Consider the following 13,831-nt stretch of genomic DNA (forward strand, 5'->3'; position numbering starts at 1 on the left):
TGAAAGCATGAGTTTGGCAATCCTTATTTTGGCATGCATGATTATAATGATATTTATATGCTTTAAAATATACCAGTCTTAACTGGGGCGGGAGGGAGCACATTTTTAATTAAATACTATACTTTGACAAGAAATCAAACAGATTTTGTGAATGGTGTTTTCCTTTCCTGTCAGGGTAAGTTATCACCTACAGAAAGAAAAGGTCTGTCTCATCTTACTCGCAATGCTTAGTCTGTTCAGAAAGACTAGAATCAAGGTTTTAAAAATGGGTGTCTAAAGTTAGGAGACTAAGTTCATATTCAGGTGCCTAAAGAAGTGGACTGACTTCAGAAGTGCTGAGAGTTCCAGACTGGAACTGAATTCAGTGGGAGCTGCTGGGCACACACTACTTTTGAAAAACCAGGTCACTTGTGTCGGTGCCTAAATATGATCACAGGACCTTAGCATTAGGCACCCATTTTTGAAAATTTTGGCCTGTGGTTTTCAAAAGCTGCATTTTGGTACTGTGAGAAAAGAGCAAGTAACCTGAGATCCTGTCCTGCCAGGACTCCACTCACCCATCAGCTCCAAGGGCAGTTCTGTGCATGGGAGGATTGCAGAACTGGAGTGGCAATAACTGGCATGCAGGATCAATTCTGAAGATTTTTTATTTTTTATTTTTAAGACAGATGTAAGAGTTAATGTTTGCAGGAGGGAAATGGGGCTCTCCCTTCTTAACTAGTGAAGTGCTGAATCCCACCCACACCCAGGGACCCCATGTTTTAAAAGACAAAGCTTAAAAGGTTAAGTCTATTCATACACAAATCTATTCTTTAATTAACCTTTACTGTACAAGGCAATAACCTGGAACCTGATTTCCAAACCACCTTAATGAAAAAGTTGATTCATTTTACTCCTTGTGATGGAGGGTGTGCGCCTCACACAGGCCCAGAAAGGGTTAATATGGACCTGAGAGGCCAATTATGGTACCTGGCTGCACCTGGAGGGAAAACCAGGCTTAAGTGATCACGAAGCCCAGCTGAGCAGGAGCAAGCTGGTTAGTACAAAGCCAGGAAGTTAAAAGCAGAAGAGAACGGCAGGGAGTGAGTGCGCAGCCACTCGCCCTAGGAACAGTGGAAGAAACCTGGAGGGGAGAATAAACCCTGAGATCCTAGCCCTGAGAGAAGGGTCAACCCAGGGAAGCTGTGGGGAAGAAAGGCTGAGAGAGGCTGGGTAGGAAGAAGCCCAGGGAAACACTGGCAAGGGAACTATGTAAACCACGGCTGACAGTTACAGGGTCCCTGGGCTGGAACTCAGTGTAGAGGGGAGTGCCTGGGTTCCCCTACCCACCCCCGGCAAAGCGGCATGAGCAGGGTCAGGGGCCAGAGACCTGACACCAGATCTAGGAACTGTTTGTTGAACTTTGTTACTCCGAAAGGGATGGACATTAACATAGTAATTTGGTCCTCCTGAGTAAATCTAACAAGGGCCTGGAAGCATCATTAAGAAGGAAGCTCTCTCTCAAAGAGACACTAGGTACCTGTACTATTTATTAAATGGAAATTTTAATATGCATGTGTATAAATTTAAAGGACCTACTTTTGCTTAGTTACAGAGTAAACTCCAGTTTGTTACTACCAATACCAGTGTAACTCCGAGTAATTATGGCACATAATCTTAGCGAATAAATATTTAGATATCTAAGGAATTCTAACTAACCCTGGTGTTACTTTTAAAATGCAGGAATGTAAACCCCACTCTCAGATTACAGTCTCACTCTTGGAGTTGAACGCTAAGCAATCACTAATAATTATGAAGAAACATAAGCGAATATAACAGGCGCCACTAGTGCCACCCAATGCAAAGGCTTCAAAGTTTAAAACAAACATGGCTGACAGCTAAAACTGAAACTCCCACATTAGCAGCACTTTGGTTGTAATGACACTGAGCTAACAGAATCAAAGATGCATAATGCTGGCAGAATGGTGGTTCAGGTTACTCACTTGCTCTCAAGCTGTTATTAGCTATTATTAGCCAAGAAGAAAAACACAGGGGTTTAAACTTTTAAAAGCACAAGATTATCAGTCTTTCCACTATTAAAAACAATTTCTCACTTTACCGCTTTTTGGTCTGACAGCTATTTCACTTGACTGTATAGCCAGCTGCCCTTTCCTGCCTCTGTTGCCCCTTGAACTCAAAAGCATTTTAATGTCACTTAAAAAAAAAAAAAGATACAAACATTTCTAACAACCTGAAGTTCCCTATTCCCAATAATCGCACCTAGTTAAAGAAAATCTTTCAGGCCAAATACTTCTTTAACCATTTAATTGATATGACCCTGAAATGTTCACAGTGATCTCCAATAACATTCAATTAAAATCAGATGTTTGTCAAGATTCATTGAACATGTCTTTTTCCTTAAACAATTTAGATTTCATTATTTGTACAATGTTCCAGCTTTGAACCCTCTGTGATGGGCCTGAGTGTATGTCTCCAGACTACATCTGTTTGGTTATTATCTCAGGTGCAGGGGAAGAGTGACTTGGTACTGTAAAAGGTTAGGGACAAATTTTCAAAAGTGGGTGCCTCCATTTTTGAGTGTCCAATTTGAGATACCCAGGCCAATATCCTCAAAAGGTATTTTAGGCACCTAAATACCTTGGAGGATCTAGGCCCAGGGTCTAGTTTACTGAAATGCTTAGCACTCACACTCCAAAGGAAGTAAACTTTGAACCTAGGTGACCCAAAAATCAGTAGATACTTTGAAAATCAAGCCTTAATCCAGGGGTTCTCAAACTGGGCGGTATGACCCCCAGAGGGTCGTGAGGTTATTACATGGGGGGTCACGAGATGTTACCTCCACCCCCAGACGTTGCTTTGCCTCCAGCATTTATAATGATGTTAAATGTACAAAATGTGTTTTTAATTCACACTCAGAGGCTTGCTGTATGAACAGAGGTCACCAATACAAAAGTTTGAGAACCACTGCCTTAATCTATTTAATCAGGATTATCATCAACTAATGACACTGATGTTTATCCAACCACCTGTCCAGCAGTTTTCAATAATGATGGGTGTTCTTAGCTAATTATCTACTAATTACTTGTCAGAAACTGAGACATTCTGGCACCCTGGAGTTCAGTAATCTATGTTTGGAGCAGTTTATGGTCATCTAGCCCTAATTATCTTAATCATGCTAAAAAGGTTAGGCAAATGACAGTAGCTGTTTCATTGATACATATTTGTTTGAAAGTTTTGATATGTTCCATTTAATGCCATTGAAAACCAGGAGTCCATTTCCACTAGAACGAGAAGGGGACACTGCACATATTTGGGGCACGTACTCTGGATGTCAACACACAGACTCCACATAAAGCTGTCAAGTGGAAACCAACTGGTGTGAGGAAATGAGGGTGCCCAAGAGAAATGTTATGAAGAACCCTTAGCGGGAAGGGCAAAACAGTCCATCACAACACCACAGAGCAGATGGAAGCAGCAGTTAATGACAGAGGGATAGAAGGGGCCAGACGGAATCAGATGTACATTTTTAACAGTGAGAGTAATTAACCGCTGGAACAATTTACCGAGGGTTGTGGTGGATTCTCCATCACTGGCAATTTTCAGAATCAAGACTGGGTGTTTTTCTAAAAGATCTGCTCTTGGAATTATTTTGGGGAAGTTCTATGGCCTGTATTATACAGGAGGTAAGATTAGATTATCTCAATGTCCCTTATGACTTTAGAATCCATGAAAGTCTGTGTTTCCACCCTGTGTGCCAACATTAGCGCAAGAAGGATGTAGTAATAAATTTAATGCCCTAAGATTAAGTACCAGATTCCCAAATGGATCGTGTACAAAAATGATATTTCTAAAATGAATTTGCAAATTACGTCATGTGGTTAGGGAGGAAGTACTCTCTATCCACTAGAACTGGGGATTAGTAGCCAGGACTCCTGAGTTCTATTTCTGACTTTGCCACTGACTTGCCCTGTGACCCTGAAAACAAGTCACTTAACCTCAGTGAGCCTCAGTTTACACATCCATAAAATACCTCAAAGGGGTGTGTATCATTTAAGGTACTTTACCAAGTACTGTGAATTAAATATTTATAAGCATTCAGGGGATTTTCGTTTTAATTTGTATAACAGCATTTCCAAAGCTCCCATGATATGAATCTCTAGAATCTAACACTCATTACAGAAAAATGGTTTCTAATTTTGCCTACTTTGACTCTGCTAAAAATTGAGAGTTCATGCAGAAGCCCGCAGAACACCAGCTGTGTTGGCCATCTGTAGAAGCAAGAATAAAAAACGAAACAAAACAAAAATGTGCATTACAGCACTCACCTGTTACTCTGACTGTAAAGTTACCCAGAACCTCACTGGAATGCCGTGGCTTGCAACTGTATAGCCCAGAGTCGTCATATGACACATTAATGATCTTCAACAGTTTTTGTCCAATATGAGTTCTGTTGGTTGGTGCAATCCCAATGCCATCTTTGAACCAGAAAACTGACATAGAAGAGCCCTGGGTGTTACAGGAAAGTTCAATGGTATCTCCACTTCCAAACACCAATTCCTCTAGAAAGGCAGTTTCGCTCCCCAGATGTTCTGTGATGGAGAAGAAAAATAAATAACTAAATAAAGCAGGCATCAAACACTGATCAAAGAGTCTGGCATGACTGATGACAGCAGCCATGGCCGCTATATCTTTGCTAATCTCATGCACATAGGAGCCAAGAGATGAAAACTGCAGAAATGCCATCATTGGTGACAAGCAATGGTTAACATTAGTCAGATAACATCATTCAGCAGCGTACAGGTGCTGCTTAGACCAAGTACAGGCAGTCCTTGGACTTACGACACAACTGGTTCCTGAAAATTGCGTCTTAAGTTGAAAATGTCATAACACGAATTTCTCATAGGAACAATGTCGGATCGAGCATTGTAAAGTCAAAATCAACGTCGTAAAGTTGAAACACGATGACAATTTATAAACTTCCCAAGTGCTGTTTGTCGTAACTCGAACATGTTGAGGGCTGCCAGTACTTTAATAATAGCTCACTTAGAGGTACTGACTTGGCACCAAACCCTGCTTGCTTTACTCACTGTGAGTAGGGTCAATGAATGAATGAAATTCAAGCAAAGTTGCAGTATGAAAACAGTAGGTGCTGTCAGTAAAATAAATGGGTCTGGAACTACTGCCACCCGGTTTACAACTTGTACCATAGAGCCTCACATAGCAATATGCCAAAGATCAACAGGACTAAAGCAGGACTAGGCAGAATTGGGCCTTTTGGGTTTGTTTGTTTTTTTGTTTTGTTTTTTGGCAGTTGTGTCAGCATTGCCACTACAAAGCCTTCTGTCTTTTTGAGGTTTGTAATTCAGCTACAGACATTTTCTGCAAGCTGAAGCTCACTACCTTAGGTATGATTCCTGAGGCTTTCTTTCTCTTTCTTCAATTAAACAACATGTTATTTTGGCCAATTTTAAATTCAGGTGGTTTTTTGTTTGTTCATTTGTTTTTTGTTTTTGTTTTAAAGAAAAGAGGAAATAGTAAATGAGGGAGGATGATTTTCGCTCCCTTATGTGTATCTTATGGCAAATGGATAACCCAAGGTTAATATCTAGGGTGAAATCCTTGCCCTAGTGAAGTCAATGTCAAAGCTCCCACAGACTGCAGAGGGGCAAGACTTCACCCCTTATGCTAATGTAGGATCTTTCACTTGGGGGCATCTCCACAATAAGTGATCTAAGTTCTACTCCTGCTGTTCTCCTCATCCCAGAGCTTCCCATTCCTGCTGCTTGTCAGAATGAAGCGCTGCCCTCCTCCTGATCCCCCAGCAAGCAGGAAGGCAAAAAAAAATAATTAATAAATAAATTAAAATCACTAGAATCGCAGTCATGCACACACAGCGTTATTGTACAGCTTGGTTTCTGGCAGGGCTAGAGAGGTTGTCTCCACTCCTTCTTGAGGCAGGAAAAAGCCAGAAAAATGGCCAAAATGTGGGATAGCCTACAAAATGCAGTTCAGTGAGGCTATATTCTTATGTGGAGTCAGAACCACATATGCTGCTGCATGCTGGGTGGGCTGGGGCAACAAATACGTCCTTGACTTGAAGGGCTCATGGTCCAGAGTCCAAATCCTAGTCTCCTGAGAGTCGCTACACAGATTTCAATGGGGATACTCACGTGACTAAAGATTTGGCCTTTACCGTGGTCATATTTACAAATGTAGAACACACACAGACTCGCATATGGTTAGTACCACTGGCATGCTTCATGGAACACATAGACCTTAATGCAGACTTTGTTTTAGAAATATGAGGTGGTATAATGGTATAATGGTGCACAGAGAATGGGTGAAGGAGACTCCAGGAGAGAAGGTTAGACAGAGCACAAGGGGCAAGAGGAGTTTTTAAAGTTAACCAGCCCATTCAGTAGCTCTGAAATAGCCACTGCGTTCAAAACAGAGCAGAATTTGATCTATCCAGCCAGCCAGGAGCTGCACAGACAAAATAAACCTAAGGATGGACACAAAGCTCCAGGTATCTATATTCAATCATGATGTTCCAAAACACAAGAGCTTGTAGCAACAATGCTGCAGCATATTGGGCAGTTACTGCAGTAGAATGCTGTGGTGTTTAATCTTATGAGATGGGGACAAAAGAAAAGAAGTTTAAAGCCTAGATGTTTCTCATAAGTAAGCTGTTTGTTTAACTTCCATCAATTTTAACAACAGTTATACATATACATTGAGACTGCAACTCCGGGGGCTGATTTTGCACTGGCATTGATTTTACACTGGTGTAACTATTTACTTCAAACAGAGTTACTCCCAGTTTACACCAATTAATTAGAAGAATCAGTAAACTGCAACTGAACCTCAAGGTGAAACCCTGACCCTGCTGATGTCAAATGCAACACTCCCACTGACTTCAATGGAACCAGGATTTCACCCTCCATCATTCAAAGAATATGGGTCCAAACCTATGATTCAAATACACCTTAAATTTGGCTCAGCTTCAGATCCTTGTCCAGATCTGATGAAGTTCAGGTCTGGATTTGTAATTGGACATCAATGGATCAGATCCTTAGCTGGTGTACTCAATGCAGCTAAACCAGTTGACACTAGCTGAAGATCTGGGCCTGTATCTTTAGGTTGTCCTGTGGCAATTAAGTGTTATGATTAAAGTTGGTCAAAAAATTGGCTTCCCCTGGATATTTTTCATGTTCAGCGGAAGTTGGAATACCAAAATATTTCCGCCATAAACTTAAATACTTAAATTTGTAAGTGCTGCTCAGCTGTTTTATGCAAGTTGTGGGTCAGGTGCCTCATGTTCCCATTCTTCTTTATAGGCTTCGTGCTCCGACTACATATCCATGATGCACCATAGTCTCCACTCTTGGAGCGGGAGATGGTACATCATGAGAGTCATTGGCCATAGCCCCTCATGGGAGATGTCATCTGGTTGGAAACCTGGCCCACAGAGGAAAATGTGAACATGAGGCAACCAAACTAGAATCCCCAAGAGGCACTGCAGCAACATTCACAAACTGAAATATTTCAGTTCTCAAGTGTTCAGTATTTTGATGAAAAAACTAAGTTTCTGCAGAAAATACATATTTTGCATGAAAATTTATTTTGTCAAAAACCCAGTTTCCCAGTGAACAACAGTTTTGTAGGAAAACTCCTCACTGTCATCAGACCTGGGAGATCCCTGGGAAGAACACAGCTGAGACAAGGAACACTACTCGCCAGTTAAAGATGGCTTTTCCATTTTAACTATGAATTTCCTTGGTTTTGATGGTTTGCACAACCTGAGTATTACTTCAATAGCGCTAACTTCTGGCCTGCAATGTAAGGACCCCACATATAGCTTCACACTTGCAAGCCTGAGTACTGTTCTTTGTCTATTGACCTTGATGGAAGTTCTTTCTAATTTAATCCATTAGAACACAAACCCCATGCAGCTGCACAATTCATCCATATAAAATACATGGTTTTACCCAAGTTGTTTGCCAAGTGATCAAGACTTGTATATTTTGGCTTTTATATCATAAATTCACCAAAAAGGAACAAGCCCAGACAAATACAAACTGCACTGAATGGAACAGCCATTTAAAAATAAGCCTCCCTTTTAAAGTGATAATGAAACTGTTTCATGACAAACTCTTTTTACAAAAGTCATTTTGGGGTTACTGTAATAAAGGACACATTTACTCTACGCTCTGGACTGGCAACAGCTGGGGTCTGAGGTCTCTGCTGTGGCCACAGCACTGTCAATCTGTCATTTCTGACAGCTTTGTTTTGATGAGGGTTGTTAGGATGATACCTTGCCTTTCCCCATACAATGCTGCTCGACTGGATCTCAACTGAATTACTTAGCTATATCTATCTACCTATACACATTTTAATCCATATGGACAATGGAAAATAGACAGGTCTGTTTTTCTAGGCTTCTTTTCTAGTTTGCTTATAGGCTCAGACTTGAAGGCCAGAAGAGATAGTCATGATCATCTAATCCGATGTCCTGGACAGGCCACAGAACCTCACCCACCCACTCTAGCATTTGATCCCTAACCTCTGGCTGAGTTGGTTTAAAGACTTCAAGTTACAGAGAATGCACCATTTACAGTAGTTTAAACCTGCAAGTGACCCGTGCCCCACGTTGCCAAGAAAGGCGAAACCCACCCCTTCCCTGGGTAGTCTCTGTCAATCTGACCTGGGTGAAAGTTCCTTTCCCCGACACCAAATACGGTCATCAGTGACACCCTGAGCATGTGGGCAACACCACCAGGCAGACACTTGGCAAAGAATTCTTTGTAGTAACTCAGAGGCTTCCCCATCTAGTGTCCATCGTTAGAGATATTTACTACTGGCAGTCGCAGATCGACTACATGCCACTGTAGGCAGTTTCCTTGGTCTTCTCTCCTGTGAAGTGCCTGCCTAGCACAACTTGGGAACTGTCAAAATAATCATTAGTTTCACTTCCGGGCTCTCTAGTCTTGCAACATCTGTTACTATTGTTATTTATTTGTACATGGTAGGGCCTGGAGGTCCCAATAGTTACTGCAGCCTGACAAAAAAGCTTATACCTGAAACAAGAAAAGACAAGCATGGGAGACTGGAAATATTTCACAGATGAGACACTGAGGCACAGCTGGGTTTAGCGTGCGGGTGCCGGGAGGTGTTGGTGGCCTATGATATACAGGATGTCAGACTGAATAGATGATCTGGTGATCTCTTCTGGCCTTAAACGCTACGACTCTCAGCGTGACTTGCCCATGGTCAAAGCGGAAGTTTATGGGCACAGCCAGAAAATTAATTCAGATCCCCTTAGCCCCAGTCCACTGCCTTACCACAAGACCATCCCCACTCCATTCTCAATGGAGAATACCATTTTCAATGCCCTTTCTTTCAAAAACGTTCATGAACTATTTCTATTATAACTAGGTCATAAAACTCCTCCCCATCCCCAAAAGAAAAACCACCACCTTAATTTGGGACCTAAATGACCTAACACTGTCTCTTCAAAATCCACTGACAGTTACAAATAAATACTTTCAGAGGTATAAATTATCACAAGGGTTATGGGAGCTTACTATGGCACTTGCCAACAGTGCTAGAATTAATGAGTATGAAGCTTTAATGGGTTCTTATAAAGGAGGAAGTAATTTAGGTTTTGGACTCCCATGATATGACTAAAATTCAACCATTTATTAGTTTATCCAAAGCAGTAATGAGCAGAGAATTACCAAGAGGCACTTCTAATGAAGATCAGCTCTTGGAGTAATGCATGTCACTGCTTGAAAGACTTTGTAGCAAACTTGTTAGAGAAAAGATGCAATTTTCAGACAGGTTAGAATAAAAAAAAAAAAAAGATATGCCCCAAGAACTAATAAAGAAACGTCTTCTACAATAAAAAGCAACTGCCTCAGCTCTTCCAAATGACTGTGTGTGCATTCACTTCTAAGATACTTCATATCTCCCTATTTGCTTGGCTCATCCATAGCAATAATTCATTGTCTGTGTGGTTTTTAGTTCCAATGTTTAAGTATGCCAGTATTTCCATCAGATGTCTATCCCTCTCAGGCATCAAAACTCATTTTGGGATGAACCTGGAAACAATTTTTTTTTAACTCATGCAGTCATTTTTAAAGTGCAGCAGTACAGTTAGAATTGTGTCTCTATATGTATCGCTCTATCATGCGCCTAAACCTCTGAACCCGACAACGATGCTTTACAGGATCATTTTACAGTTCCTAAGTAACAAGGGACTAGGTGATTCTGCTATTTTATGGATATTTTCTTCTTTGAAAACTGGGCAGGTAACATTAAAATTTTAATAAGCACAGCGGTAATAACGCTATACCTATCCCTTACTTCATTTTAATTCTACAGACAGAAACTCTATACTACATAATTCAGCAACTATATTTTATCATGAACCTGTTGTGACAGCATATTAGGTAGGAACATGGGAGTAAAATACAGCATCAGACCATCTGCCTATTGAGTGTGGTGTCTTGTTTCTAGAAGAAGATGATTATACCCATGTAGTACTTGGCCAATAGTGTGAAGCTAGAAGTAAGGAAATGTGTTTGTATATACTTAGCTGGCCCATATCTTCACAGAATCTCATCACCCCAAAAACTAGCAATGAATTTAACCTCATCACATCCCGTGAGGTAAGGAAGTATTACCCCTATCTTACAGGTAGAGAAACTAAGGCATAGAGATTAAATAATTTCCCCAGGGTCATACAGGAAGCCTATGGCAGAGATGGGAGTAGAAGACAGATCCCTTGCATCTCAGCCCAGTTCCTTACCCACCAGACCATCCTTACTTTGTTGGGTAATCAGTTTATTCCAACAGACTTGATATTTGACTTCCCTTCTCTTAGGTGACTTCCATACAAGGGTTAATAGGGGTCATAATTATCTGTCCACGGCACTCACTGACTCAGTATATAACTTCTATGTGGCAAAATATCCAGGTACCATAGGGCACACTTTCAACCTTCACTTCAAGCATTTCTGCCTCCCTCATTCAAACATCTACTTGTGAATCAAAGGTTGGAGGAAATTTTTGTTCTAGAAGACACAGGTTAAAAACAATTCTCAATAGAAGGCATGCTGAGTTCTACCATTTCCTATGTTTTTTCTCATTATACTGACTGAAAGCTATTTATGTCTTAGGGGAGAAAGCTACATAGGTTGAACTTAACTTATTTCTGCTGAAACTCCACTGAAGTCAAGGAAGTCACATTATGGAATTACCAGTCCTGTTGTCATCTGCACCTCCTTTCTATTTAAGGTGCACGTATTTCATACTGCACATGGAGCCTCACACAAAAAGATAGTCACTCTGCAATCTTATCGAAGTGTTTGATTAATTCGGTATTGTGAAGAACACACCTTGTTACCTGCAGGGGAGATAACCTGCTCCAACCACCTTTCACCTAGAATACAAACTATGCAAGGTATGTTCTCCTGTTAAAGTTAATTTATGATCACTCCATGGGAACTGAGCTCAAAATTATACAGAGGACTCTATGGAGCAATGAGAACAGAGCTCTGAGGCCCACTCAGCCCTCTGCATCATAGCAGACTTTGCCAGAGGTGACATAGAGCTGATATAGCCAGCTCCTCTGCCTTCCCCAGCATATAGGGTAGTTCCAGGAAGGGGACATGGCCAAATGAACCACCATGTTCTAGCCATCCCCAGCTGGCCCCACGAGGGCCATAACTCTACTGAAAAAATTTTGAGCAGCTCTGGCAAGCTCCAGGATCAAGAAGTCTCAAATAGCTCTGACTCTCTCCCCACCCAGCTAAGGGCAGAAGCTAACAGACACAGCTGAGCACTGAGTCCATGGGTCCAGATTCCAATTCCAATCTCCCAGCAGAGGAAGTCAGGAGTAACTCCATGAAGTCAAGGAAGTTACAGTAGCATCAAAATCAGAGTCAGAGAGAACAGAACCAGGTAAACTCTTGTGCTACCTGATTGTGCTCCTGCTATTCTTCCTTCCTCCTATTATAAACCCCCTCACTACCTGCATATGTTAAGATCTAGCCACCCACCCCCAAAGCAAGGACATCCAAGGTTCTCATCAATCAGAGATACAGAGCGAGGTGAACACTGCATTGCCATGTTAGCGTGGAGATACTGAATGATTATGTTTCTTGGTGGGTGAGTGAAGTGTGTTAGGCATGTCACAGAACATAGAGAAGAAACAGATCGTGCACCAAGCAGCTCCCAATCTACATCCAGACATCCCATTAAAAATGGTAACACAGAAACAGAGGGGAGGTGGAAGGGAGAGCAACGGGTTACAATTAAGATCGTCGGATTGCTTGTTTATAAAGCACATCTTGTCAGTAAAAGAGAAGGTCAAGGGAATGACCCTTGCAATGAGTGAGGGAGTTGATCCAGGGCAGCAAACATCAAATGTTGATGAAATGTCACCAAACGTCAGGCTATCATGATGAGATTATTCTGCAGTGCTCTCCAACTTTACATAATGCAAAATCTCCCCACTCTGCTTCTGGCTGCTGTGATGCCAACAACTCCAGTCCTTTTGCTCAATGCTCCCTGCTTCTGTGGCTCAGACTGACTATCACTGACCTGAGATATTTATACTGCTTTGCAGAGATCATATTACATAAATTTGATATTATAATGCCAATGAAGCAGCGGTGCCTTGTTGAAAATGCCATTACAGACTTAATATAATGGCTACATAAATGTGCCAACATGTGTTAGGAATCAAATGATCAGTGTTGTCAGGCAAAACCAATTTTGTTGCTTTCTGTGTAAGATCTTTGACAAATGGGGGAAAAAAGTCAATGCACAATTCTCGACCTTCATGGATCATTTTTCCACAGTGTCAGGCTGTAACCAGTGATGGCCCAAGAAAAACAATGTCTTTCCTTTCAGATAACAATGCCATCTGGGATGTTTCACTAGGTAGGTGTTTGCATTAGCTTCTTTGGAAGAAACAATGATCAGTAATTGTTTAGGCGTTCAGAAACTACTAGGGCAAAAAACGGTTTGCTTCTTTAATAACAAAAGGGTGCCACCTCTCAGTACTATTCTGCAGTCTATTTTAAACCTTTAAAAACAAGACTGAGATCAGATGAAAGAAGACAAATTCTTGAAATGACAAAAGGCTAAAATTCACAAAACTGGTTGCCTAAGTTATTCACCTAAATCCAGGTATGTGATCTGATTATCACAGGCAACAAGAATAGGGATTGGGGTTGCCCAACATTCCTGAAAATCACAGGCATCTAAGTAGAACACTGAAGCGGCCTGATTCACAGAAGCAATGGGCACCCAGCTGCCTGACTGAAGTCAACGGGAACTCCTGGGTGCTCCACACTGTTGAAAAAAAATCAGGTCAGATGTATAGGTGCCTAAACAGCAATGTAGGGGCCTGACTTTAGGAAACCAAGTTTGCAAACAGGTGACCTTAGTCTTTTGAAGAAGCAATTTCATCTTTCAGCAGTAGTTTGTGTTTTTTTGTTTTTAAAAAGCTTTAAATGCATTTCAAAATAATAGCGAGAACCACTGCAGTATAAAACAGTTTATCACTATGGAAGCCTCCATACTCTGGAACTGTTACTGGCCTAGGTTTCTTCCTAAGAAGTTAATGTTCTTTTACTAAAAAAAAAAAAGCAAACAGATGAACTACCATCATATGACCACAACTGTATTTAGAAAAATGTTAGTCCTCTTAGTAAAGACTTAATTAAAAATGATAAGCAGATTTTGTTTCGTTTGTATATTGTTTTCTTTATTAACTTGGATCGATGGAAAAAATCAGTAGTGTTTAGACTGGATACAGTCA

General features: G+C 41.1%; 1 protein-coding gene across 6 annotated transcripts in view; it reads right to left on the bottom strand.

Moving 5' to 3' along the window:
- The window catches only part of FGFR3 (fibroblast growth factor receptor 3), a 73,346-nt gene that overhangs the window by 38,825 nt on the left and 20,690 nt on the right, over positions 1 to 13,831 (bottom strand). For all 6 annotated transcript variants that reach the window (XM_039540140.1, XM_039540141.1, XM_039540138.1 and 3 more), the window contains exon 3: positions 4,326 to 4,589. In XM_039540140.1, coding sequence (XP_039396074.1) covers positions 4,326 to 4,589 — 264 coding nt within the window. The remainder of the gene's footprint in view (positions 1 to 4,325; positions 4,590 to 13,831) is intronic.

This window comes from Mauremys reevesii, linkage group 5, assembly GCF_016161935.1.
Source record: "Mauremys reevesii isolate NIE-2019 linkage group 5, ASM1616193v1, whole genome shotgun sequence".
Lineage (NCBI taxonomy): Eukaryota > Metazoa > Chordata > Testudines > Geoemydidae > Mauremys > Mauremys reevesii.